This window comes from Orcinus orca, chromosome 2 (assembly GCF_937001465.1).
Source record: "Orcinus orca chromosome 2, mOrcOrc1.1, whole genome shotgun sequence".
NCBI classification, from domain to species: Eukaryota; Metazoa; Chordata; class Mammalia; order Artiodactyla; family Delphinidae; genus Orcinus; species Orcinus orca.
This window is the reverse complement of record NC_064560.1, coordinates 116,768,301-116,796,229: the sequence shown is the minus strand read 5'-3', so window position 1 is coordinate 116,796,229 and position 27,929 is coordinate 116,768,301. Positions and strand designations below refer to the sequence as shown.

Here is a 27,929-nt window from a genome sequence, read left to right as displayed (position 1 = left end):
GCTCCAGCTCACCTATATCACCCAGAAAAGAGCTTTGACACTCATCTGGAGCCCTGATTTCTGCAACTGCTGCTCAGGGGACACCTCCAAATTGCCTGGCTCTGGTGGCCAGCAAGGTTTATGCTTGTGGTCCCACAGGAATGTACATATTTGCATACTTAAAAAACTGATGCCTGAGGGTCTCACTTCCAGTCACCCTGAGTCTATGTGCTGAGATTCTCCCCTTTAGGACACTGACAGGTCTTGGTACATCCTCAACTACTGGGAGCTATTAAAAATATAATAGGCTGCTTGGACAAGGCCAAGAGGTTTGAAAGACAACCAGGAGCTGAGGCAGGGTTGAATGACAAGGTTCATCTCCTACATGAGGCCACTCCTTCAACACTGGGAGGAGTGGCTGTTTCATCTACTATATAGAAACCAACACAGAGAGTCAACCTCAGGAAAAAAAACTTACTGAAATGGAGATAAATAATTTACCTGATAAAGAGCTCAAATAATGGTCTATAAAGATGCTCACCAAACTGGGGAGAAGAATGGATGAACACAGTGAGCACTTCAACAAAGAGATGGCAATGTAAGAAAGTACCAAATAGAAGTCACAGACCTAAAGAATATAATAATTGAACTGAAAAATACACTAGATGGGTTCACTAGCAGACTAGATAAAGCAGAAGAAAGGATCAGTCAACTCAAAGACAAGGCAGTGGAACTCACCCATTCAGAGCAGCAAAAAGAAAAAACAATGAAAAAAGTAAAGATAGCTTAAGGTCTTATGGAACAGCATCACATGGACTAACACTTGCATCACAGGTCTCCTTTAAGGAGAATGAAATGAAAAATGTAAATGAAATAATGTTTGTCAAAGTACTTTGTCAACTGTAAAGTGCTGTACACATGTACTTTAACAACCTTGTTACTGGATTCTTAAAAAAAACAAAAGCACCACCTCTGAAGAGAGAAATGGAGTGAGGATTTTTCTGTCCTCATAAGCCTTTTAGCATTTTTGTTTTTTGCTTTTAATACATAGGGCATGTGATACTTTGATTTAAAAAATTAAACATACAAGTCCAAGGACCTGGTGGGAGAAAACGTGCCCATTGATTTGCTTCCAGTCACAAAGATGATATTTGTAACCAACTGGATGTCCCCTCTGGTATCTATACAACAAAAGGGGACAAATTAGGAAATAACCTAGAGGTGCTGAGGCCTGCATTACCAGGAAGTCAACCCTTTTGTTTTGGTAGAGAGAGGTTTTGGTTTGGTTTCTTCCTCCCTACCCAGCTTTATTGAGATAAAATTAGCATATAACATTGTGTAAGTTTAAGGTATATAACATGATAATTTGATGTAAGTATATACTGCAAAAGGATTACTATGATGAGGGTAGTTAACATATCTATTACCTCACATGGTTATCTGTGTGTGGTGAGAACTTTTAAGATCTACTCTCTTAGCAGCTTTTAAGTATACAATACAGTATTGTTATCTATAATTACCGTGCTGTGCATTACATTCCCATAACCTATTTATCTTATAACTGGAAGTTGTACCTTTTGACTACCTTCATCCATTTCCCCCATTCCCCCACTCCTGGAACCACTACTCTGCTCTCTGTTTCTATGAGTTTGGTTTTTTTGATTCTGCATATAAGTGAGAGCATACGGTATTTGTCTTTCTCTGTCTAACTTATTTTACTTAGCTGAATCCCTCCAGGTTCATCCATGTCATCACAAATGGCAGAATTTCCTTCTTTTTTATGGCAGAATAATATTCCATTGTACATATATATCACATTTACTTTATCTATTCATCCATCTATGGACACTTGGTTGTTTCCATGTATTGGTTATTGTAAATAATGCTGCAATATGAACATGGGAATACAGTTATCTCTTTGAGATCCTGTTTTCATTTCCTTTGGATATATACCCAGAAGTGGGATTGCTGGACCATATGTTGTTTTATTTCTAATTTTACTTTATTTTTTTTTGTGGTATGCGGGCCTCTCGCTGTTGTGGAGCGGGCCTCTCCCGTTGTGGAGCACAGGCTCTGGACGCGCAGGCTCAGCGGCCATGGCTCACGGGCCCAGCCACTCCGCGGCATGTGGGATCTTCCCGGACCGGGGCATGAACCCGTGTCCCCTGCATCGGCAGGCAGACTCTCAACCACTGCGCCACCAGGGAAGCTCTATTTTTAATTTTTTTGAGGAGCCTCCATACTGTTTCCATAGTGGCTCCACCAATTTATACTCCCACCAACAGTGCACAAAGGTTCCCTTTTCCCGATATATTCATCAGCACTTATCTCTTGGCGTATTTTTTTGTTGTTGTTGTTTTTTTTTTTTTTCTTTTTGCTGTACGCGGGCCTCTCACTGTTGTGGCCTCTCCCGTTGTGAAGCACAGGCTCCGGATGCACAGGCTCAGCAGCCATGGCTCACGGGCCCAGCCGCTCCACGGCATGTGGGATCTTCCCGGACTGGGGCACAAACCCACGTCCCCTGCATCGGCAGATGGACTCTCAACCACTGCGCCACCAGGGAAGCCCCGCGTGTGTCTTTTAGAATTATGGTTTTCTCTGGGTATACGTCCAGTAGTGGGATTGCTGGGTCATATGGTAATTCTATTTTTAGTTCTTTAAGGAACCTCCATAGTGGCTCTATCAATTTACATTCCCACCAACAGTGCAAGACGGTTCCCTTTTCTCCACACCCTCTCCAGCATTTGTTGTTTGTAGATTTTCTGATGATGCCCATTCAAACTGGTGTGAGGTGATACCTCACTGTAGTTTTGATTTGCATTTCTCTAATAGTGATGTTGAGCAGCTTTTCATGTGCTTCTTGGCCATCTGTATGTCTTCTTTGGAGAAATGTCTATTTAGGTCTTCTGCCCATTTTTGGATTGGGTTGTTTGTTTTTTTACTATTGAGCTGCATGAGCTGTTTATATATTTTGGAGATTAATCCTTTGTCCGATGATTCATTTGCAAATATTTTCTCCCATTCTGAGGGTTGTCTTTTCGTCTTGTTTATATTTTCCTTTGCTGTGCAAAAGCTTTTAAGTTTCATGAGGTCCCCCATTTTTATATTTGTTTTTATTTCCATTACTCTAGGAGGTGGGTCAAAAAATATCCTGCTGTGATTTATGTCAAAGAGTGTTCTTCCTATGTTTTCCTCTAAGAGTTTTATAGTGCCCAGTCTTACATTTAGGTCTCTAATCTATTTTGAGTTTATTATTGTGTATGGTGCTAGGGAGCGTTTTAATTTCATTCTTTTACATGTAGCTGGTCTAGTTTTCCCAGCACCACTTATTGAAGAGACTGTCTTTTCTCCACTGTATATCCTTGCCTCCTTTGTCATAGATTAGTTGACCATAGGTGCATGGGTTTATCTCTGGGATTTCTATCCTGTTCCATTGATCTATATTTCTGTTTTTGTGCCAGTACCATACTGTCTTGATTACTGTAGCTTTGTAGTATAGTCTGAAGTCAGGGAGTCTGATTCCTCCAGCTCCGTTTTTTTCCCTCAAGACTGCTTTGGCTATTCGGGGTCTTTCGTGTCTCCGTACAAATTTTAAGGTTTTTTGTTCTAGTTCTGTAAAAAATGCCATTGGTAATTTGATAGGGATTGCATTGAATCTGTAGATTGCTTTGGGTAGTACAGTCATTTTCACAATATTGATTCTTCCAATCCAAGAACATGGTATATCTCTCCATCTATTTGTATCATCTTTAATTTCTTTCATCAGTGTCTTATAGTTTTCTGCATACAGGTCTTTTGTCTCCCTAGGTAGATTTATTCCTAGGTATTTTATTCTTTTTGTTGCAGTGGTAAATGGGAGTGTTTCCTTAATTTCTCCTTCAGATTTTTCATCATTAGTGTATAGGAATGCAAGAGATTTCTGTGCATTAATTTTGTATCCTGCAACTTTACCAAATTCATTGATTAGCTCTAGTAGTTTCCTGGTGGCATCTTTAGGATTCTCTGTGTATAGGTATCATGTCATCTGCAAACAGTGACAGTTTTACTTCTTCTTTTCCAATTTGTATTGTTTTTATTTCTTTCTCTTCTCTGATTGCTGTGTCTAGGACTTCCAAAACTATGTTGAATAATGGTGGTGAGAGTGGACATCCTTTCTTGTTCCTGATCTTAGAGGAAATGCTTTCAGTTTTTCACCATTGAGAATGATGTTTGCTGTGCGTTTGTTGTATATGGCCTTTATTATGTTGAGGTAGGTTCCTTCTTTGCCCACTTTCTGGAGAGTTTTTATCATAAATGGGTGTTGAATTTTGTCAAAAGCTTTTTCTGCATCTATTGAGATGATCATATGGTTTTTATTCTTCAATTTGTTAATATGGTGTATCACATCGATTGATTTGCGTATATTGAAGAATCCTTGCATCCCTGGGATACATCCCACTTGATCATGGTGTATGATCCTTTTAATGTGTTGTTGGATTCCGTTTGCTAGTATTTTGTTGAGGATTTTTGCATCTATATTCATCAGTGATATTGGTCTGTAATTTTCTTATTTTGTAGTATCTTTGTCTGGTTTTGGTATCAGGGTGATGGTGGCCTCATAGAATGAGTTTGGGGGCATTCCTTCCTCTGCAATTTTTTGGAAGAGTTTGAGAAGGGTGGGTGTTAGCTCTCCTCTTAATGTTTGATAGAATTCACCTGTGAAGCCATCTGGTCCTGGGCTTTTGTTTGTTGGAAGATTTTTAATCACAGTTTCAATTTCATTACTTGTGAATGGTCTGTTCATATTTTCTGTTTCTTCCTGGTTCAGTCTTGGAAGGTTATACCTTTCTAAGAATTTGTCCATTTCTTCCAGGTTGTCCATTTTATTGGCATAGAGTTGCTTGTAGTTGTCTCATAGGATGCTTTGTATTTCTGCTGTGTCTGTTGTAACTTCTCCTTTTTCATTTCTAATTTTATTGATTTGAGTCCTCTCCCTCTTTTTCTTGATGAGTCTGGCTAATGGTTTACCAATTTGGTTTATCTTCTCAAAGAACCAGCTTTTAGTTTTGTTGATCTTTGCTGTTGTTTTCTTTGTTTCTATTTCATTCATTTCTGCTCTGATCTTTATGATTTCTTTCCTTCTGCTAACTTTGGGTTTTGTTTGTTCTTCTTTCTCTAGTTCCTTTAGGTGTAAGGTTAGATTGTTTATTTCAGATTTTTCTCGTTTCTTGAGGTAGGCTTGTATAGCTATAAACTTCTCTTAGAACTGCTTTTGCTGCATCCCATAGGTTTTGGATCGTTGTGTTTTCACTGTCATTTGTCTGTAGGTATTTTTTGATTTCCTCTTTGATTTCTTCAGTGATCTCTTGGTTATTTAGTAACGTATTGTTTGGCCTCCATGTGTTTGTGTTTTTTACATTTTTTTCCCTGTAACTGATTTCTAATCTCATAGCATTGTGGTCAGAAAAGATGCTTGATATGATTTCAATTTTCTTAAATTTACTGAGGCTTCATTTGTGATCCAAGATGTGATCTATCCTGGAGAATGTTCCATGAGCACTTGAGAAGAAAGTGTAACCTGCTGTTTTTGGATGGAATGTCCTATAAATATCACTTAAATATATCTGGTCTATTGTGTCATTTAAAGCTTCTGTTTCCTTATTAATTTTCCATTTGGATGATCTGTCCATTGGTGTAAGTGAGGTGTTAAAGTCCCCCACTATTATTCTGTTACTGTTGATTTCCTCTTTTAGAGCTGTTAGCAGTTGCCTTATGTATTGAGGTGCTCCTATGTTGGGTGCATATATATTTATTATTGCTATATCTTCTTCTTGGATTGATCCCTTGATCATTATGTAGTGTCCTTCCTTGTCTCTTGTAACATTCTTTATTTTAAAGTCTATTTTATCTGATATGAGTATTGCTACTCCAGCTTTCTTTTGATTTTCATTTGCATGGAATATCTTTTTCCATCCCCTCACTTTCAGTCTGTATGTGTCCCTAGGTCTGAAGTGGGTCTCTTGTAGACAGCATATATATGGGTGTTGTATCCTTTCAGCAAGCCTGTGTCTTTTGGTTGGAGCATTTAATCTTTTCATGTTTAAGGTACTTATCGATATGTATGTTCCTATTACCATTTTCTTAATTGTTTTGGGTTTGTTTTTCTAGGTCCTTTTCTTCTCTTGTGTTTCCCACTTAGAGAAGTTTCTTTAGCATTTGTTGTAGAGCTGGTTTGGTGGTGCTGAATTCTCTTAGCTTTTGTTTGTCTGTAAAGCTTTTGATTTCTCCATCGAATCTGAATGAGATCCTTGCTGGGTAGAGTAATCTTGGTTGTAGCTTCTTCCCTTCATCACTTTAAGTATATCATGCCACTCCTTTCTGGCTTGTAGAGTTTCTTCTGAGAAATCAGCTGTTAACCTTATGGGAGTTCCCTTGTATGTTATTTGTCGTTTTTCCCTTGCTGCTTTCAATAATTTTTCTTTGTCTTTAATTTTTGCCAATTTGATTTCTATGTGTCTCGGTGTGTTTCTCCTTGGGTTTATCCTGTATGGGACTCGCTGCACTTCCTGGACTTGGGTGGCTATTTCCTTTCCCATGTTAGGGAAGTTTTCGACTATAATCTCTTCAAATATTTTCTTGGGTCCTTTCTCTCTCTTCTCCTTCTGGGACCCCTATAATGCGAATGTTGTTGCATTTAATGTTGTCCCAGAGGTCTCTTAGGCTGTTTTCATTTCTTTTCATTCTTTTTTCTTTATTCTGTTCCACAGTAGTGAATTCCACCATTCTGTCTTCCAGGTCACTTATCCATTCTTCTGCCTCAGTTATTCTGCTATTGATTCCTTCTAGTGTAGTTTTCATTTCAGTTATTGTATCATTCATCTCTGTTTGTTCTTTAATTCTCCTAGATCTTTGTTAAACATTTCTTGCATCTTCTCAGTCTTTGCCTCCATTCTTTTTCCGAGGTCCTGGATCATCTTCACTATCATTATTCTGAATTCTTTTTCTGGAAGATTGCCTATCTCCATTTCATTTAATTGTTTTTCTGGGGTTTTATCTTGTTCCTTCATCTGATACATAGCCCTCTGCCTTTTCATCTTGTCTATCTTTCTGTGAATGTGGTTTTTGTTCCACAGGCTGCAGGATTGTAGTTCTTGCTTCTGCTATCTGCCCTCTGGTGGATGAGGCCAAGAGGCTTGTGAAAGTTTCCTGATGGGAGGGACTGGTGGTGGGTAGAGCTGGCTGTTGCTCTGGTGGGCAGAGCTCAGTAAAACTTTAATCTGCTTGTCTGCTGATGGTTGGGGCTGGGTTCCCTCCCTGCTGGTTGTTTGGCCTGAGGCAACCCAACACTGGAGCCTACCCGGCTCTTTGGTGGGGCTGATGGCAGACTCTGGGAGGGCTCATGCCAAGAGGTACTTCCCACAACTTCTGCTGCCAGTGTCCTTGTCCCTTGGTGAGCCACAGCTGCCCCCTGCCTCTGCAGGAGACCTTCCAACATTAGCAGGTAGGTCTGCTTCAGTCTCATCTGGGGTCACTTCTCCTTCCCCTGGGTCCCAATGTGCACACTACTTTGTGTGTGCCCTCCAAGAGTGGAGTCTCTGTTTCCCCCAGTCCTGCCAAAGTCCTGCAATCAAATCTTGCTAGCCAAAGTCTGAGTCTCTAGGAATTCCTCCTTCCGTTGCCAGACCCTCAGGTTGGGAAGCCTGACATGTGGCTCAGAACCTTCACTCCAGTGGGTGACTTCTGGGGTATAAGTGTTCTCCAGTTTGTGAGTCACCCACCCAGCAGTTATGGGATTTGATTTTATTGTGATAGCACCCCTCCTACCGTCTCACTGCAGCTTCTCCTTTGTCTTTGCATGTGGGGTATCTTTTTTGGTGAGTTCCAGTGTCTTCCGGTTGATGACTATTCAGCAGTTAGTTGTGATTCTGGTGTTCTCAAAAGAGGGAGTGAGACCATGTCCTTCTACTCCACCATCTTGAACCAATCTCAAGCTTTTTAATTTGATGTTGTCCAAATTGTTTATTTTTGCTTTTGTTGTTTGTGGAGGTTTGTTTTAAATAATTTGCATTTGTGCTGCTAACTCTAACCTAGTCATCTAAAAGCTAAGGTTTACCGAGAAAGTGCATGGAACAAGAGGGAGGCAATTTAATCCCTGAGCAAAACTGGGCTTGATACCTCCATTCCTTACCCTTTGAGAAAGTAAACATTCCAGAGGAAAGAGTTCGAGAAGGCAGATTGCCAATCCTAATAAAAATATTCTCTCAGTAGGCTGATGTAGGTCTTCACTCAAAGGATGGAGGGGGCTTCCCTGGTGATGCAGTGGTTGAGAGTCCACCTGCTGATGCAGGGGACACGGGTAAAAAAAAAAAGGATGGAGGACATCGATTGGGAATTCAGCTGGCTTTCTTGGCCCACTCCCCCTTAAATACTGATGATGCTGAGTTTGATCCAAAGGTGGTTATCCATCCTCTAGCTATTCAAGGCTCACTACAAAGTTCTTTGGATATAATGGATATCCTCACCTACATCTCCTTGATCCAGGAAAATGAGAATGATGTGGCAGAAATCTACTGTGGAAATCTACCAACCAGAGGAAAGATAAGAAATTCTCCATATTTCGGGACTTCCCTGGTGGTCCAGTGGTAAAGAATCTGCCTTACAATGCAGGGGACGCAGGTTCAATCTCTGGTCAGGGAACTAAGATCCCACATGCTGCGGGGCAACTAAGGCCATGCACCAGCTACTGAGCTCGTGCACCTCAACTAGAGAGCCCACATGCCGCAAACTACAGAGCCCACGCAGCCTGGAGCCCGTGCACCGCAAAGAAAGATCCTGCATGCCTAAGCGAGGGTCCCATGTCCCACAACTAAGACCTGACAGAGCGAAAAATAAATACAATAAATAAATAAATAATAAATCTTAAAAAAAAAAAAAAGAAATTCTCCATATGTCTAAGGCAAGAGAACAGAGCTGGGAAAGAAAACGTCAGGTAGAGCCTCTGAGACAGCAGAGACAGCAACGATGATTATAAAGCTCTTTCCTTTTTTTTTTCGGCCGTACCACACAGCATGCAGGATCTTAGTTCCCCAACCAGGGATCAAACCTGTGCAGTACAAGCACGGAGTCTTTTTTTTTTTTTTTTAATTTATTTTTGGCTGCGTTGGGTCTTCGTTGCTGTGCGCAGACTTTCTCTAGTTGCGACAAGCGCCGGCTTCTCATTGTGGTGGCTTTTCCTGCGGAGCACGGGCTCTAGGCGCGTGGGCTTCAGTAGTTGTGGCATGCGGGCTCACTAGTTGTGGCTCGCGTTCTAGAGCGCGGGCTTAGTAGTTGTGGCACATGGGCTTAGTTGCTCTGCAGCATGTGGGATCTTCCCTGACCAGGGCTCGAACCCATGTCCGCTGCATTGGAAGGCAGATTCTTAACCACTGAGCCACAAGGGAAGTCCCAGAAGCAAGGAGTCTTAACCACTGGACCACCAGGGAAGTCCCTAAAGCTCTTTCCTTTGAAAATAATAAACTGAGTACAAGAAAATTGAAAGGAATTCCAAACAAGCTATAGGACAGTGACACTGGGGTGACATAAAAAAGACAATTAAAATAAATTTACCAGTGAATCTACAATTATTTCAAAATAAAAAGTTTTAAGAAATCTTTTACCTGAAGCCAACATAGTCTCCCATGACGACACACATTAGCTCCTTCTGCTGCCACACTCAGGACACTTTGCTTCTTGATGTGGAGCATCTGGTAAGAAAAGGAAGAAAATAAAAGTCTCCAGTAAATAAATGTTGCAATTATGACATCACGAATGGCACAAGTAAAATGGCTAGAAATAAACAAAGTGGATCATATTTTTTTACACTTACAAAATCTGAAACACATGTCTGCTTCACACACACACACACAAATCACATTGAATGCTTCTGATCCTCTTTTCAGGGTTCACAAAGTTATTCCACAACTGGAAAATAAATCATTCATATTGCAAATGCTAATAAGAGTTGAAAACTCAGATACCTTTTGTTACCACTGGTGTTACAGCAAAAGGTTTCCAGTCTTTATGGCAAGATTCCTCATGCAAAGAACAGCAATTTACTGTACCTAAAGGGAACTCACACAGTGGCTGAGTCTCACAGTATCTACTGTTCAGAATGAGAAAAACACAGACTTAACAGGTCCTTTAAAGTCTTGGATTCATTAAATTATTCAAAACTGAAATAGGGGTATCCTGGAAACATATGCTGGTCCTCTTATTATCTATATTCTTATCATATTTCAAAACATTATACAATTCTAAAATCTTTACCGCATAATCCATGAAAATATCTGCATGGCACAAGATTCTCCCCATTTTACAGGTAGATAAATTACTCAAGAATAGAAAGGCAAAGTAACTTACACTAGCACAATATCTTCCTTTACAGAGCATAAAGTGTTCTATATTCTGAGTATCTTTCATCAATGATAAAAAATGGGGACTGAACTTCAGTTCCATTCTCAATCAACAAGAAGGCTGCAAAACTGGGAACAAAAGCTGTATTTCCCTATTGATAAGAATTTCCAACTAACTCTTTAAATTTCCGGAGCAAAAGTTCTTATTATTTGTTGTTGTTGTCATGGACCCTTTAAAGCATCTGTTGATATATAAAGAATTCTTGTAACTCAATTAAAATGGCAAATGAATAGATATTTCTCTAAAGAAGATGTACAAATAGCCAATAAGCCTATATGGAAAAGAATCTAAAAAAGAGTGGATATATGTATAGGTATAACTGATTCACTTTGCTGTACACCTGAAACTAACACAACATTGTAAATCAACTATACTCCAACAAAAATTTTTTTTAAAAAGAAAAAAAATAGCCAATAAACACATGAAAATATGCTTAACACTATTAGCCTTCAGGGAAATGCAAATCAAAACCACAATGAGATACTACTTCACACCACTAGGATGGCTATAATTAAAATGACAGGTAATAGTGTCGGTAAGAATGTGGAGAAATTGGAACCCTCACGCCCTGCTGGTGGGAAAGTAAAGTGGTGCAGCGCTTTGCAAAACAGTATGGCCAATCCTCAAAAAGTTAAACACAGAGTTATTACATGAGCCAGCAATTCCACTTGTAAGTATCTATCCAAGAGAAATGGAAACGTGTCCACACAAAAACTTGTATATGTATGTTCACAGCAGCACTATTCATAATAGCCAAAAAGTAGAAACAACCCAAATGTCCATCAAATGGTGAAAGGATAAATGAAATGTGGTATATCCATACAAAGGAATATTATTTGGCAACAAAAATAAGTGAAATACTGATACACGCTATAACATAGATAAACCTTGAAAATATTATGCTACGCAAAAGAAGCCAAGCCAATCACAAATGACCACACATCGTATGATCCCATTTATATGAAATGTCCTAAACAGGCACATTCATAGAGGCAGAAAATAGATTAGCGGTTGCCAGGGGCTGGGGGTACTCAGAAGGGATTAGAGGTGTTAGCTAAGGAATATGGGGTTTCCTTTTGGAGTATTAAAAATGTTCTAAAATTCACTGTGGTGATGGATGTACAATTCTGTGAATATGCTAAAATCCAGTGAAGTGTACATTTTAAATTGGTAAATTTTATGGCATGTGAATTATATCTCAATTAAGCTGTTTGAAAAACAAAGAATCTGCTGAAAGCTAACCCTCTCTTAAAAAGTACATCTGTGCATACACGAGCATAAGCTTGCTCCTAAACAAAAAACTTAACGACTTCCCTAAAGTCTAACTGTGAACCATAGCCTAGCTGAATAATTAGTTACTGCCATATCTCAAATTAAAAAAATATTATAGAGAAATTGCCTAAATAGAGCATCTAGACTGGTCTTTTAAAAATATAAGTAAAAAAATTTTTGACTCTCCTCTAAAACTGCCAATGGCTCTCCATCTTACTCAAGTCGAACTCAAAATCCTTATGTCTACCTGACCTGCCTCCTGCCCCCTTCCATTCCCTAACATTCTTTTTCACTGTGGTCCTGCCACAATGACCTCCCTGCTGTTCCTCCACACAAGTCAAGCGTGCTTCAGCCTCAGGGCCTCTGCACTTGTAATTATGCCTTCTTTAAGTTTTTTACTAGATATCCACATGGTTAGCTCCCTTACTTCTTTTAGCTCTCTGTTCCAATGTCACCTCTTCACAGAGGTTTTCTCTGTCTACCCTAAATAAAATAGGAACTCCCTGTCATTCTATTCACCATACTACACTTTTTTTCATAGCACTTACCACCAGTTGATATACAATTATGTGTTTATTTTCTTGCATTAAAATAAGCTCCTTCAGGGCTAGAACTTTGTCTTATTATTATAACCCAGACCTCAGAACAATGCCTGGCAAATAGCCGGCTCTCGGATGTTTTGTTAACTCATTAGGAAAAACACTAATGATCTTATAATAAGAGAGAAATTTATGAGACATAGACATGATACCCATTTGCAGACAATATGGAGAATGACTGAGGGCAATACTTACTGCAGCACCAAATTTCTGCTGGAACTGATCAATGACTGTGTATGTCACTTCCTCTTCCTCTACAGGAGAATATTATTATATATATTTATCTTCCTTGGCAATAGAATAGCCCTCCCACTAATTTTAGCCATAATCCTAAAGTTCTACTCTTTGCAACTCAAATGTCTAGAACTACTGAGACTAAGCCTAGAATACTGAGAACTATTTCATTATCACCTGCATCAGCCCATCCCGTAGTGAACACTATTAGCATCCTATTTGTCAGTTGAGAATAAACAAAAGCCCCACTGATGATATCTTATAAAATAAAATACTTACTCATTTCCTTTGATAATCCAGTAATGTTTCCTTCATCATAAGTTTATGTCTTGAATACTTCAAGACACGTACTTTTAAAAAAATGTTAATACAATTTTTGAAGGTTACTCTCCATTTACAGTTATTAGAAAATATTGGCCATATTCCCCGGTATTGTACAATACATCCTTGTAGCCTATCTTATATCCAATAGTTTGTGACTCCCACTGCCCCACCCCTATATCCCCCCCACACTGGGAACCACTAGTCTGTTCTCTGTATCTGTGAGTCTGCTTCTTTTTTGTTATAGTCACTAGTTTGTTGTATTTTTTAGATTCCACATATAAGTGATATCATACAGTATTTAAGACATGCATTTTCTAAAAGCACATTCATAATAAAAAATAATCGTTTAAAATAAATTAGTCCTGGAGATGGACCAATGTCCACACGTTTGGAATTCTCTGGATCCTGAAAATTAATTATTTTTCTAATTATGTAATTTAAAAGATTAGAGGTATAGCATAACATATAGTTCTTCTTCATCTCCCAAACTTTAAAACTCTGGAGTGGCTCAGGACATAGTCCATAAGCCACTTCCTTTTTTCTATCCATACTTACTCTCTTGGTGATCTCATCTAGTCTCAAGGCTTTAAATATCATTTATAGGCTAGATCTTGAATTTATATCTCCACCTCAGATCTTTGTCTTCATCTCTCAGCTTACACTCAAACTTAGGTTGACCAAAACTAAACTCCTAACCATCTCCCCAAAACCTTTCCCACCCAGAATCCTTCCCATACTTCAGGCTGCTCAAGCCCAAACCCCTGAAGTCATCCTTGTTTCCTCTTTTTCTTTCACAACCACATCTAATCTGTCAGTACATTGTGTTGGCTCCACCTCAATATATATGCAGAATTCCACCACTTCCTACCAACCATATTGCCACCACGAGGGTCCAAACCACCATACCCACTAAACAAAATTATTTCAGTAGCCTCCTAACTGGTATTCATGCTCTTACGTTGGCCCTCCTCTCAGCATCTATACAGTATCCAGAGTGATACTGCTTCTTCTGCTCAAAACTCTCCAATTGGGCTTCCCTGGTGGCGCAGTGGTTGAGAGTCCGCCTGCCGATGCAGGGGACGCGGGTTCGTGCCCCGGTCCGGGAGGATCCCGCATGCCGCAGAGCGGCTGGGCCAGTGAGCCATGGCCGCTGGGCCTGCGCGTCCGGAGCCTGTGCTCCGCAGCGGGAGAGGCCACAGCAGTGAGAGGCCCGCGTACCGCAAAAAAAAAAAAAACAAAAAAAACTCTCCAATGGAAAATAGAAGTTTTAAAAAATACCTTCTAGGGCTTCTCTGGTGGCGCAGTGGTTGAGAGTCTGCCTGCCGATGCAGGGGACATGGGTTTGTGCCCCAGTCCGGGAAGATCCCACATGCCGCGGAGCGGCTGGGTCCGTGAGCCATGGCCGCTGGGCCTGCGCGACCGGAGCCTATGCTCCGCAACGGGAGAGGCCACAACAGTGAGAGGCCCACGTACCACAAAAAAACAACAACAAAAACCCCCAAAAACCTTCTATAATAGTATAAAAATAGGAATACTTAGGGATAAATATGGCAAAAGATGTGTAAGACATACAATGAGAACTACAAAACACTGAGAAATTAAAGATCTAAATAAATGTAGAGGTATACTGGGTTAATGGAATGGAATACTCAATACTGTTAAGATGTCAATATTCCCCAAACTGATCTATCAATTCATTGTAATCCCAAAAAAGATTCCAGCAGAGTTTTTTCTTTTTTCGTAGAAATTAACAAGCTGATTCTAAAATTCATAGGGAAATGCAAAGAACAAAGGACAGCTGAAACAACTTTGAAAAAGAACAAAGTTGGAGAATTAATACTACCTGCTTTCAAGATCTATCATAAATCAACAATAAACAAAACAGTCTAGTATTGGTGTAAAGATAGAAAAATTAGATCAATGTAACAGAATAGAGTGTCCATAAATAAATAAACCTATATACATACAGAAAACTGATTTTTGACAAAGGTGCAAAGGTAACTGAAGGGAGAAAATACAGACTTTTCAATAAACGGTGCTGGAATAATTGGATGTCCATATGGAAAAAAAAAACCTTGTCCATATCACATCATATACAAAAGTTAAAAATGGATCATACAGGAATAAAGACGCAGATGTCGTGAATGGACTTGAGGACACGGGGAGGGGGAAGGGTAAGCTGGGACGAAGTGAGAGAGTGGCATGGACATATATACACTACCAAATGTAAAACAGATAGCTAGTGCGAAGCAGCCGCATAGCACAGGGAAATCAGCTCAGTGCTTTGTGACCACCTAGAGGGGTGGGATAGGGAAGATGGGAGGGAAGGAGACGCAAGAGGGAGGAGATACGGGGATATATATATATGTATAGCTGATTCACTTTGTTATAAAGCAGAAACTAACACACCATTTTAAAGCAATTATACTCCAATAAAGATGTTTAAAAAAAGTATATATAAACATTTTAAAAAAGTGGATCATAGACCTAAATGTAAAACCTAAAATGTCTAGAAGAAAACAAAGGAGAAAATCTTTGTGACTCTGAGCTAGGAGAGGTTACTTAGATATGACATCAAAAGCACAATCCATAAAAGAAAGAAAATGGATAAATGGTACTCCATCAAAATTTTAAATGTCTGCTCTTCAAGAGATGCTTTAAGAGAATGAAAAGACAAACCACAGACTTGGAGAAAATATTTGCAAAGCATATATTTGAGAAAAGACTTGTATCCAGAATATATAAAGAACTCCCAACACTGAATAATAAGAGAACAATCCAATAAGAAAATGAACAAAAGATATGGATAGACATTCACCAAAGATATTCAGATGCCAAATAAGCACATTAAAAAATCCTCAACATCCTTAGTCATTAGGGAAATGAAAAAAACAACCAACCAACCTCCAATGGCTTCTCTTCTCACTGCAGAGTAAAAGCCAAGTCCTTTCAATGATCTACAAAGTCTTCCATGATCCACTCACCCCACTTCATCCCCTACTGCTCTCCTTGCTCCAGCTACACTCATCTCCTTGCTGTCCCTTCTAGATCATGGCATGTTCCTCTCTCAGGCCTTTGCATCTGCTAATTTTTTATGCCTAAAAACCATTCCCCCCAGATATTCATACATCTTGGTCCCTCACTTCCTTCAAGCCTTTACTTCAAATGTCACTATTTCAGTGAGACCTGTCCTGGACACTCAAAAATTGTAAAACCACCCTCTCCACACATTTCTTCTTTTTCTTCTGTTTTTTTCTACTTAACATGTGGCACCAGCATACTATATAGTATACTAATTTATCTTATTTAGTGTGTTTCCTGCACCATAACTCGATGAAGGTAGAGATACCAAACTTTGGTATCCCCAATGTCTGGCATATAGTGTGCACTCAAATATTAAATAAACAAATGAATCATGGTATTTTATCTTAATTCGGACCCTAGAAACAACAGCCTAGCTGAGAATTCCACATAGAACCTTGACTCGGGGTTATACCAACTCTGAAGAGTTCTGAACCACAAGAGAGCCTAGAAAATTCAGAGCCCTGGTACTCACCTGATGGGCTGTACTTGAGGTCATTTAGCAGAGAAGTGGTTGGTGCCTCAGAGGCAGGAGAAGCAGGCTTATATACATTTAGGTCTTCATCTTTTATTGTATCCATCCTGTTTCTTTCTGTATTTAGACTATGCTTACAAAAAACAACACTTAGGTGAGCTTGTTCTTTGTTGTTAACACCATACACACATCAGTGGTAAGGACTCTGGATCTTTCATAGAGAACCCATTCATCCACTGTTTACACTGATTTGAAGATACCATCTAAAGATGGAAGGAAACATCCACCTATTTCTTCTCATGTTAGGAATTACACAGCTAGTGAATTACAGTTAAGGCTTTCTACCCTAATGTGTACATCTGGGTAACATCATAATTAAGAAAATCATTCCATCATACCTAACAGAAGATGCCTTTTCTCTTACTGCACCTTGTTCTTCTTCATCCAGTAGTTCCACTGTAAAATAACCAAACGGCTTCCAACAGGGCTTCCAATCTGAAAGCAGTTAACTATCCCTCTGTCCCCTCCACACCCACAGTTTGATTATGTAACACAGACAGTAATTGGGAATGAAATGTTAGTCCATAGAGCCTTCATCGGCCAGCAATAAATAGAGCAGAAAAGACTATCCAAAGTACTGAAGACCCCTAATCTTACATCCCTACATAGCTTCCTTGGTCATTTAGCAGGATTAGGAACCTCTCTACATATCCACTTTACCCTTTTTGTTCCAGGACACCTTTGTGGTCATGCAGAATGGTTCTAGAGATATCTTTTCTTTCCTATTTATTCCCATCCTAATGCATTTTCCTTCACACTATGTACTGTTTGGGGGTTTTCTCTCAAATCATTCACACTGTCCCTTCCACTTTCTCAGGCTGGTGCATTAACAGTTCAGTGATGTGAAAGGTAATAAAAGCTAGACTGGAAATCACAAAATAAATATGAGAGAAACATTCCACAGAGACTCTGAAACCATTTATTTTTAACCTAACAGTTCACGGAATACAGGGAAATATTGTATATCATTGATTCTAAGATGCACATTTTAAACAACTCTGAAATTGGATATGATTTACGGTAAATGCACATGATAGTTTAATTGGCAGCTTCTTTTTCTTTCTTAAGGTGGGAAAAGAAATAATGCACATTTTCATTAATGGCATCTAAGATTCAATTAAGTACCCTTAGGTACTTTTCATGGAAAAAGTTTCTCAGGGGCAACTATGTTTCAAATGTCTCTTTCTCCTACACTGTCTAGAAGTGTTGAGTCTGGGTCAGAGAAAGTAAAATTCACTAAAAACTCAGATTAATCAATTATTATCCTTTATCTTGATAATTCTTATTCAAGGTGCTTTTCAGGGAGAACCCTCTATGGCTGATTGAGCCACAGGGCAAAGAAAGAAGAAGGCCATCTTTGAGCCTAGAAATTATAAACAAAGGCCAAGTCCTGAAAATGAATTTAGGAAGAAATGAATCCATGTGTACAGATCACAAAGCTGGTCAGTGGTCAGCCTTCTCCTGAGTTAGGAAATAGTAGTAGTAATTCCTTCATTTTTCTTTACAAACTCATCCACAGCCTAGCTTTGTTCCAGTCCAGAGCTCTGTTCTACTGCAAAGTCTAACAGTTAACACACAATTAACTATCGCTCTACTTCCACCACCATCACTGCCATTTTTAAAAGGTGCTCAGGGGACAAAGAGTGTTTACAGTAGCGTACTCAGTAAGAAACGACAGTTATATAAGCTGGCTGGGGACTTCCCTGGTGGTCCCGTGGCTAAGACTCCACGTTCCCAGAGCAGAGGGGCCTGGGTTCGATCCCTGGTCAGGGAACTAGATCCCACAGGCCTCACCTAAAGATCCCACATGCCGCAACTAAAGATCACGCATGCTGCAACTAAAGATCATGCATGCCACAACTAAAATATCCTGCATGCCACAATTAAGACCTGACGTAGCCATAGAAAGAAATACTAAAAAAAAAAGCTGGCTGGACTTGTCTGCTTTAAAGTAGGTCTTGATTGGCAGGAGTCCTTTCCTTTCCTCATATCTGCCCCAACGGTAAGAAATGCACAGTTCTATGAGGTCCCAGCTCACCCGTTCCGCCACCCCCCTCCACCCCACACTGATATTCACTCCTCCTTGGAAGGCTTTTTGCTTTTGAGTTCTTGAAAGAAAGAATAGTTCTTGTTCCTAACCCTTTTCTCTTACTCCATTTGGCTTGTCTGAAGCACACTGACCAGATGAGCTTCTATAGCTCTTCCTTTAGGCAAACAATTGTATCTATTCTTGCTAAATTGTTTTAGCTGGCAGAAATAAAGAACAGGGCTACTTCCCACAATTCCAAAATCCCCAAAGGTCTGAAAACCAAAAATTCTTTGTAACTCTTTTGGCAGCAAAACCTGAACTGACATACTATTTACAGTCCTATTTTATTCCACTTAATATGATTATCCATCCGTTTCTCTGTAGAAATGTGTTTTATTACGGAGTGCTGACCAGACCCACTTGAGGTGTTACGTAATATGACCAGTATATACCCTTTGTTAGCTTTTTGAAAAATCCAGAACTAGCCTGAGATCTGAACCATTTGGCCCCAAGGTTTCAAATAAGGGACTGTGAATGTACTGTGAGTGTCTGGTGTTAAATTCGCTTGCTGAGCAAGACAGTTCCTTTCTTTCTTTTTTTTAAAAATTTATTTATTTAATTAATTTATTATTTTTTTGCTGCATTGGGTCTTCGTTGCCGTGCACGGGCTTTCCCTAGTTGTGGCGAGCGGGGGATACTCTTCGTTGAGGTGCATAGGCTTCTCACTGGGGTGGCTTCTCTTCTTGAGGTGCATGGGCTCTAGGACTGCAGGCTTCAGTTGTTGTGGCACAAGGGCTGGGCTCAGTAGTTGTGGCTTGTGGGCTCTAGAGCGCAGGCTCAGTAGTTGTGGCGCACGGGCTTAGTTGCTCCATGGCACGTGGGATCTTCCCGGACCAGGGATCAAACCCGTGTCCCCTGCATTGGCAGGCGGATTCTTAACCACTGCGCCACCAGGGAAGTCCGACAGTTCCTTTCTGTTCAGATTCCTAACTCTGCCTGCGAGCTGAGTCTCTAGTACTGAGTACCAGATGTCCTCACATTGTAAAACCAACATGATTAAAATTCCCTACGACTGTTCCGCTCATAGTACCTCCCGAAACAGTAAGATAAGGGACAATTCCCAAATACCAGCTTTAAGAGTTCATAAATGCAAGATAACATCTTAGTTTTCCCTCCAACCCCCAAACACTGAAATGAGGCAGAGCAATGAGTTTATTGCTACTGTAAATCCCGATACCAGCATTTAGGGAACATGAAGTTCTCACCATTCACAATCTCGTGTCCAAAAAACATCTTCACTCCTGGGACACTTCGATCAGTCTCCACATTCTTCACTGTTATAGAAAACAATTCATTTGGTTGATAAAAAGTAATATTCCCTAAAACTATAAGAAAATATGTCTCACAAAAGTGCCCAAATCTGAGTTTTATAAAAATCCCTAAATTATCTTCCCCAAGGAATAGAAAGTCAATAATAAATTACAAAGCTATAACCTTGAAACAAGTAGTATAAAGAACAGAGGGAACACCAGAATGGTCCAAGATACACTAAAAGGGCAGCAGTAGTACACTGAATTTAAACTTCTTCCAAAAATATTCTAAGGCCTTTGGGGCTAAGGATTATCTACTTATTATATTTCTACTGATTTTTACTCCACCTAACTCCAGAAAAAAACAAGTCATCTGACTACTTCTAGAGTCCACACCCTGTTTCATGTCACTCTACATGCTTGAGCTATTAATTGTCAGAGACAACAATCCAACTCCTGGCCCAATTATAGGCTCTTCTATGAGTAGGTAAGGGAGTTAGGAGAAGTTTATTTGTCATGTTTACAATACAGTGTCATTTTTTTCTAGATGGCAGTGCTCACAGCAGCTGTATATTTCCACATTTCTCAGCAATCCAAAACAAATGAGTTTTACCTTCACTAGTCCACTGAACATATTCTTACATAGGTCAAAGATCACCAACTGCCTATTTGTCAAATCCCCAAAAAAGTTTACAATCTTATACTTGGTTCCCATGCATCCACTGACAATATTGTTCTCTCCTTTCTTCTTTGGCTTACAGGACACTCTTTTTTTTCTCTCTCTCTCTTTTTTTTTTTTTTTTGCGCGGTACGCGGGCCTCTCACTGTTGTGGCCTCTCCCATTGCGGAGCACAGGCTCCGGACGCGCAGGCTCAGCGGCCATGGCTCACAGGCCCAGCTGCTCTGCGGCACGTGGGATCTTCGTGGACCGGGGCACGAACCTGTGTCCCCTGCATCGGCAGGCGAACTCTCAACTACTGCCCACCAGGGAAGCCCTACAGGACACTCTTAGTGTTTATTTCTTTTCCTACTAATTATCTAAAGCCACCACACTGAGCACCCACTCCAAACCAGGCATCTTGCTAATTATTTGCCTGTGTTTGACTATCCAGTAACATAATGAGATAGGTATTTCACTATCTCCATTATGGAGGAATTTGAGGCTCAGAAAGGTTGAATAACCTGCTCAAGGTCACACTACTAGTAAAAGACAGAGTCAGGATTCAAAACCAGGCCTCAATGATTTTAATAAGCATCTTGTAACCAGTGTTCCACTGTCTCCCCGATTTCCTCCTTCCAGTCTCCTTAGCTGTCTCTACCACCACCGCTTGCCCCTTACACATTGATAATCCCTAGGGTGATATTCTTCATGCTTCTTCCTTCTCCTTGAATGATCACATCAACTTCCTAGTTGTCCTGACATACATTATTTCTCCAGTATGGATTATTTCTCTGAGCTCCACTCTCATTTTCAACTAATAGCAGACTTACTGCATTATTTTTCAAATTGATCATTATCTTCTCCCACTAACCAACAAACCTGTTCCTCTTACCATTTCTATCAATTAATAACAGTATTATACATATAATCTGAGTTATAAATGTAGGAGGCTCTTTGACTATCTAATTCAGCAGTCCCCAACCTTTTTTTTTTAGTCCCCAACCTTTTTGGCACCAGGGACCGGTTTCGTGGAAGACAATTTTTCCATGGACTGGGGTGGGGGGATGGTTTCGGGATGATTCAAGCACATTACATTTATTGTGCACTTTATTTCTATTATTATTGCATTGTAATATATAATGAAATAATTACACAACTCACCATAATGCTGACAGGAGGTGGAGCTCAGGCAGTGCAAGTGATGGGGAGCGGCTGTAAATACAGATGAAGCTTTGCTCGCTCGCCTGCCATTCACCTCCTGCTGTGCAGCCCGGTTCCTAACAGGCCATGGACCAGTACTGGTCTGTGGTCTGGGGATTGGGGACCCCTGATCTAATTGATTACTAGGTTACTTATCCTCACTCCTAAGCATTTCTAGAATCTGTCTTCTCTACTCCATTCCTTGCCAAACCTTAGCTCTGACTCCCATCATTTCCTCTTTATTGGGTCCCTTGATTGTCTGAATAGTTCCCTGTCTATTCTCCTTGTCTCTAGTTTATTGCTACTTCAAACCTTCCTTCATGCTGCTGTCATAGTGATGTCACTCCCTGCTTTGTCCAAATGGTACATAAATTAGTAAGCAGGTGTAACAGTTCCACCATCAACTCCTCCTTTGGGAAGCCTTCCCCACTGTCCTAACCCTACCATTCTCAGATCTAAATTAGCTGAAATTCTGTGTTTCCACAGCATCTTGTGTGTCCCTCTATCACACAGGGTATCACACTGCATTACACCTTTCTACTTGTTTACCTGTCTCCTTACTAGACAAAGTTTTTTGAGGACAGAGACCATGTTATTCTTATCCATATCCCTGGTACCCAGCACAGTGCCTGGGATATAAAACTCAGTAAATGATTACCAAATGAATTAATATTGCAAAAGCCTGGTATAGTCCCATCCTAGCCTACAAAAGTCTATTTTAACTCATAATATGGCTTAACAGTAACACTAATCTCTCAAATGTCATTTACACGTTTCAACTGTGAACTTGAAATTTACTGTGCCAGGAAATCAACTACTCTTAACAAGTCAATATTCTAGCTGAATAAAAACTATATATTGGGGCTTCAAGGTGAGCACATGGAGGAGACTAAGAGGGTGGCATGCCTAGAGAGGGTAGAAACTCTGAGCCCCTTCCCACATACCTTGCCCTATAAATCTCTTCCATCTGGCTGTTCCTGAATTTTATCCTTTAAAAATGAATTGGAATTGAAACTGGGAGGTGTAAAGGCTACCTTGTGACCAGGAGGATAACACATGGTCGCTGAGGTGGCAGAGCAGGAGCACAAGACACCTGATCCCTCCTGGCATCTTTCAGCCACTGCACTATTCCTCAGTAGTCTACCTCTGGGCTTCTTTTTGCATGAGAAAAATTAACCCCTTACAGTCTTTGTGAATTTGTCTGTTGAAGCCAAAAGCAATTCTAATACAGTGGTTATTTTTAATTTCAAGGTGCATATGGAGAGAAATTAAAAGAAGTACCCAGTTAAAAAAAACTCTCTATATTGAAATTTTCCATTATCATGTCAATAAAAGTATAGAAGTGGGGACAAGCCAGCATATGCAGCCATGTTGCTCTGTTAGGGAAAACAGCATTCTAATCCTCCTCCCACCCTTTCCCTAAAATAGGAATAATGCCACTCTCCCAGTTGCTAAGCGAGCGCAGAACCATCACCCAAACTGAGTTATTAGTCTCCTAAAAGGCAGGAGATTATGAGAAATAAAATGAGACCTTTCTTCAGGACAACAATCTTGTTAGGGTCCACATGCTGGAGCACTCCCTCAAAGATGCCACAAACCAATGTGAGTTTCACTCTTCTCCACAAAATCTGATTGAGGAAATGGTAGTCACTGGTGGGATCCATGCTATTTGATTCCAGAAGGAGTCTTCAAATAATCTTCTTTAAGTATCCAAACCCTTGAAAATAAAAGAGATCTATGATTTTTTAAATATTTTGGGGAAAATGAGGTTATTTTTCCTTTCCCCATACCTGGGATAAGAAAAATTAAAATATTAGAGAAATTCAATTCTGTTCATCTTTTTAGAATGATAATGAGAAAAATATCATTGCAAGCACCAACTCTAATTTACACATGGGAAACTAAAAAGTTATGACTTCAGGCAAGGGCGTCCCTGGTGGCGCAGTGGTTGAGAATCTGCCTGCCAATGCAGGGGACACGGGTTCGAGCCCTGGTCTGGGAGGATCCCACATGCCGCGGAGCAACTGGGCCCATGAGCCACAACTACTGAGCCTGCGCGTCTGGAGCCTGTGCTCCGCAACAAGAGAGGCCACGACAGTGAGAGGCCCGCGCACCGCGATGAAGAGTGGACCCCGCTTGCCACAACCAGAGAAAGCCCTCACACAGAAACGAAGACCCAACACAGCAAAAATAAATTAATTAATAAACTCCTACCCCCAACATCTTCTTAAAAAAAAAAAAAAGACTTCAGGCAAGGTGGGTTTGACGTCTTTGTCTATAAAATGGCCTAATATCACTTTTCCTTCCTTAGCTAAATGGAATAAGAAGAACATTTAGAGGCTTTTTAATAGCACATGCATACATCATTTTAACAGCAACCAAAAAAACTAAAAGAACAAATGAAAAAAAATGATATTGGCAAACACCTGCCAACACATTGCAATAAATTGTTTACCCAGAAACGTCTGGGATCTAACCTCTTCTAGATGAAGCCTCTTCTAGGTTAATCACATTTCCAGAGTTTCACACTGTAACCAACCAAAGAATAAGTGACTTAGAACTATCACAATTTACGCATTACCAATCCAGCGCCATGTCACTGCGAGGGCCATTCCACCCCACCCTGGCCACAGCTCAGGGACTGGGCTGCTGTAATGTCACCAGTCATGTGCAGCCTGACAGATTAACTGACACATGCCACACACTGGTTTTGTAAAATTCAACTGTTTTTGTAAAAATGATGCATGCTTATAAAAAGGATAACAATGCAGAAATGTACAAAGAAAAAACTTTATCTTGCAGAAATAGCTATCATTCATAGTAGACACTCTTATAATCCTTAGTGTAATACTGTAAATTAAAAGATTAAAAAAAAAGATGAATCCTTTTCTTAAAAAGTATCTTTTAGAACAATCCTGTTATTCGGATGTCTTTGTATTTAGAACCTCAGCTAAGTGTTCCTCCACAGTGGTTAAATTTAAAAGTGGCTTGCCTTTGCCCCACTTGGAATAGTCAATCAGTGAATTTTGCAATTTAGTTTAACTATAAAACACTGACTAAATAACTAAGGCCCAATTTGACTAGGAAGAGGTGAGACGTTACATAGCATTTTTAACCAGATAAATAACTTACACTTTAATATTTTAAGGTCTAGCAAGTGCCTTCACAACTATTATTTGTTGCCTACAACAACTACCTAATTTACAGATGTAGAAACTGAGGCTTAAAGATTTAAGACACCTGCCCAAAGTTACACAGCTAGAAGGTAATGGAACCTGAACTAAAACCAGGTCCTTAGTGGAGGATGTGTGCAGTCTAGTGCAAGACAAAGTGTTATGCATCCAGAAAGAACAGAAAACAAGTCACCACAGTGCCTGGAAAAATCATTCTTCTTTTTTCAAGTCAATCCAACTGGTAAAAGGGGAATTTTTACAGAAATAAAAGAAAACATAAAACTGGAAAAAACAGCCCTTAATAGAGGTAAAAATTAATTTATATTTTTAAAAGATACATAAGAAATAAGCTTGTGAAATGCCTGGATAATAAAGAAATTAAAGAAATGTTAAAGTAAATCAGAAAAACATTAACACAAAGCAAAGCGCCGACTGAGGATGGTTGCAAAAGGTTAAGATTCAAGATTCGGGGCTTCGCTGGTGGCGCAGTGGTTGAGAGTCCGCCTGCCGATTGCAGGGGACACAGGTTCGTGCCCCGGTCCGGGAAGATCCCACATGCCGCAGAGCGGCTGGGCCCGTGAGCCATGGCCGCTGAGCCTGCGCGTCCGGACCCTGTGCTCCGCAACGGGAGAGGCCACAGCAGTGAGAGGCCCGCGTACCGCAGAAAAAAAAAAAAAAAGATTCAAGATTAGGAAGGAGCGAGTAAGGTCAGGACCTAGAGATGGGCTTCAAGACAGACTCAGAAAATGGACATTCACCTCGGTGACATCACAGGTTTTTCTACCATACTTACGCTCTCAGAATAAAAAGAAGGTCCTGTGGCCTAGATGGGCATATCCAACATGTCACACTCTGCTTATTCAGGCAGACATCATTAGGTCAGACAAAAGTAAGTCTATCGTGAAAACAATTCAGTAAGACTAGAACCTCAGTATCCTTGCTAAGCCGTTAAAGCCTTAGGTAAAGCTTAAAACTAGTAACCTAAATTGACTTGACCAGCTCGCTAATACAGGGTTCTAGTGCTTAAGTACTAAGTGATAGCGGTCAGAATTTGGTTCTTCCATAACTCAAACCAGTTCTGTACAAAGTAACACTCGAGGGGTGGGTAAGGGGTGTAAAGGCACTGAAGCCACAGGAAAAGAACTGGTTCACCTTAAAGGGTGTACTAATTTAACGGGTGGCTTTAAATGTTTTCAAGAAAACAAACAAAAATATGCCACAGGAACAAAATGCAAATTTCCTCGTTTTTAAGGCAAAATAAGAAACTTCAAATAAACGGCGGGCCATACGCTAGAAATTCTCTCCTCCGCCGTTGGGTTTGTTTTTCTTTTTCCTCCGACGAAAGTTTGGGAAATCTTGTCTCTATTTCAGCCAAATGGTGAGTTCCTCGAGCTTCAGTCTTGAAGTAAAAAAAGAGGGACTGCTGTTAAGGAAAAACTCTCGGGGAGTTCCAAGCCCGCGGTGGCGGTTATCAAAGGACAGTCCCGAAAACTAAAGCACGCAGCGCTGGGAACCCACTCTACAGGTCGGACGCCAGCCGGCCTGAACCAGAGGTCCCGTCTGTTTCCCGAGGAGCCAATCGGCGCGCGGTCCCGAGGCTGGCTCCCGAGCGCCCCTTGCGGCCGAGAGGAGAGAGGGCCCCCAGGAAGAATCAGGAGGTGCAACTCCCAGCATGCAGTTCCCGGGAGACACACCCTAGCGTTCACCAACGTTTTGTCTGTTTTTTGTCAAACGTTTTGTCTGTTTTTATTGTTTCTCTCCGCAATCCATGCCAACCGTAGGGTGGGATTTCTAGTGTAAGAGTTCTGTGAGAAACAGGTTGGCTACACCGCCTGCCACACGTTATTGTGTTGTAAAACAGTGGGTCAATGGCGTTGCCCTTTTAATTGCGGGCGCTAGGGTCAGAATTGCCCCTTTAAGGCCGGTGGCATCATGTTTCCGGGGGCGTGGCCCGTCTTTAGCTAGACCTGGCCCGGCGCTGGGCTGATTCATTCGGGGGCTGGAGCTAGGAACGTAGACGTCGGCTCCGGCGCTGAGCTCAGCCTCGTTCCCAATTGGCTGGGCCTCCGGGCCGCCCTCCCCCGCGCGCCACCCCTGGGTTCCCTTCCCAGTCCACAGTAGAACCACTGCCCTCTCCCTTCTTGACCCCTGGCTCTTCCTCCCATTCTTCCCTCCCTACCGCCGCCGCTGTCGCTTCTGGCGCCGCTGCTCCCGGAGGAGCTCCCGGCTCGGTGATGGGGTCCCGGGCCTCCACGTTACTGCGGGACGAAGAGCTCGAGGAGATCAAGAAGGAAACTGGCTGTGAGTTCGGGTAGGGGGTGGGAACGCGGCCGAGCGCCTCCGGTTGGCCTCAGGACCAAGGGCGACTGTCGCTGAGGTCTGGAGATGAGGTCCCGGGAGGTTGGGGGGTGTCCTGGGCAGCCTCCAGCGCTGGAGCTTCGGGGATGATGGAGGACCTGTTCTTAAGCTACAGCTACCTGGAGCAGGGCAGTGCCTCTTGTGGGGCTGTCCTTCCCACCAAAGGCGGGAGTCATGATCACCCGTAGATCACTGATCCCGCTCTTTTCTCTTCCCCCTGCTCTTGAAAGCCCCCCGAACTCTTTTCCTTTATCTTTCCTCGCACCAACCTCAAATTCAGGAACTGTGGATGGATTCTGTAGAAAACATTCTGTCCGTTCCCGTGACGTTTCTGGGCAAGGATTTAAAACCACTGACAACTGTGGGAAATCAAACAAATTCTTGCCACAACCGGAAAAATAAATCCAGAAAGTGAGATTGTACAGTAAGGCTTTGGAAGACAGGACGGGACACCTTAAAGAATCAGGGGTCTGAATATGAGACTTCTTTCATTCTGAGCTTGTGGAGAGAAAGCACGGATACTGTGACTACCAGTTTTTTATTTACAGTGAGGATGCTTGCTGTCCTAATTTCAGATCTATTGATTTCTACTATGCTGGGATACTTCATGCAGTCGCCGTGGAAATTGGATATGCTCCAAAAACCTCAGTGTGAATTTGTACTAGGAACTGATTTTTTACAGTCCAGTCTCTTCCTCATTAACTGGAAAGGGGCAACAGAGTTTTGGGAATTCAGAAGCCCGG

General features: G+C 41.0%; 2 protein-coding genes across 3 annotated transcripts in view; one reads left to right on the top strand and one right to left on the bottom strand.

Moving 5' to 3' along the window:
- EXD1 (exonuclease 3'-5' domain containing 1) overlaps positions 1-26,551 on the bottom strand; it is a 40,137-nt gene extending 13,586 nt beyond the window's left edge. Inside the window, exons 1-7 of one of the 2 annotated variants that reach the window (XM_004274116.3) lie at positions 25,622-26,551; positions 23,187-23,372; positions 19,750-19,818; positions 16,794-16,851; positions 16,396-16,523; positions 12,477-12,535; positions 9,615-9,701 (exon numbers count right to left, since the gene is read on the bottom strand). In XM_004274116.3, the coding sequence (XP_004274164.1) occupies positions 9,615-9,701; positions 12,477-12,535; positions 16,396-16,523; positions 16,794-16,851; positions 19,750-19,818; positions 23,187-23,319 (534 nt within the window). In that variant the 5' untranslated portion in view covers positions 23,320-23,372; positions 25,622-26,551. Of the gene's footprint in view, positions 1-9,614; positions 9,702-12,476; positions 12,536-16,395; positions 16,524-16,793; positions 16,852-19,749; positions 19,819-21,616; positions 22,590-23,186; positions 23,373-25,621 lie in introns of those variants that run through there. The other variant, XM_049706978.1, reaches the window with a different exon arrangement.
- Positions 26,552-26,777: 226 nt separating this feature from the next.
- Positions 26,778-27,929, top strand: part of CHP1 (calcineurin like EF-hand protein 1) — a 37,128-nt gene continuing 35,976 nt past the window's right edge. The window contains exon 1 of the mRNA XM_004273977.3: positions 26,778-27,129. Within this exon, the coding sequence (XP_004274025.1) occupies positions 27,063-27,129 (67 nt within the window). The 5' untranslated portion in view covers positions 26,778-27,062. The remainder of the gene's footprint in view (positions 27,130-27,929) is intronic.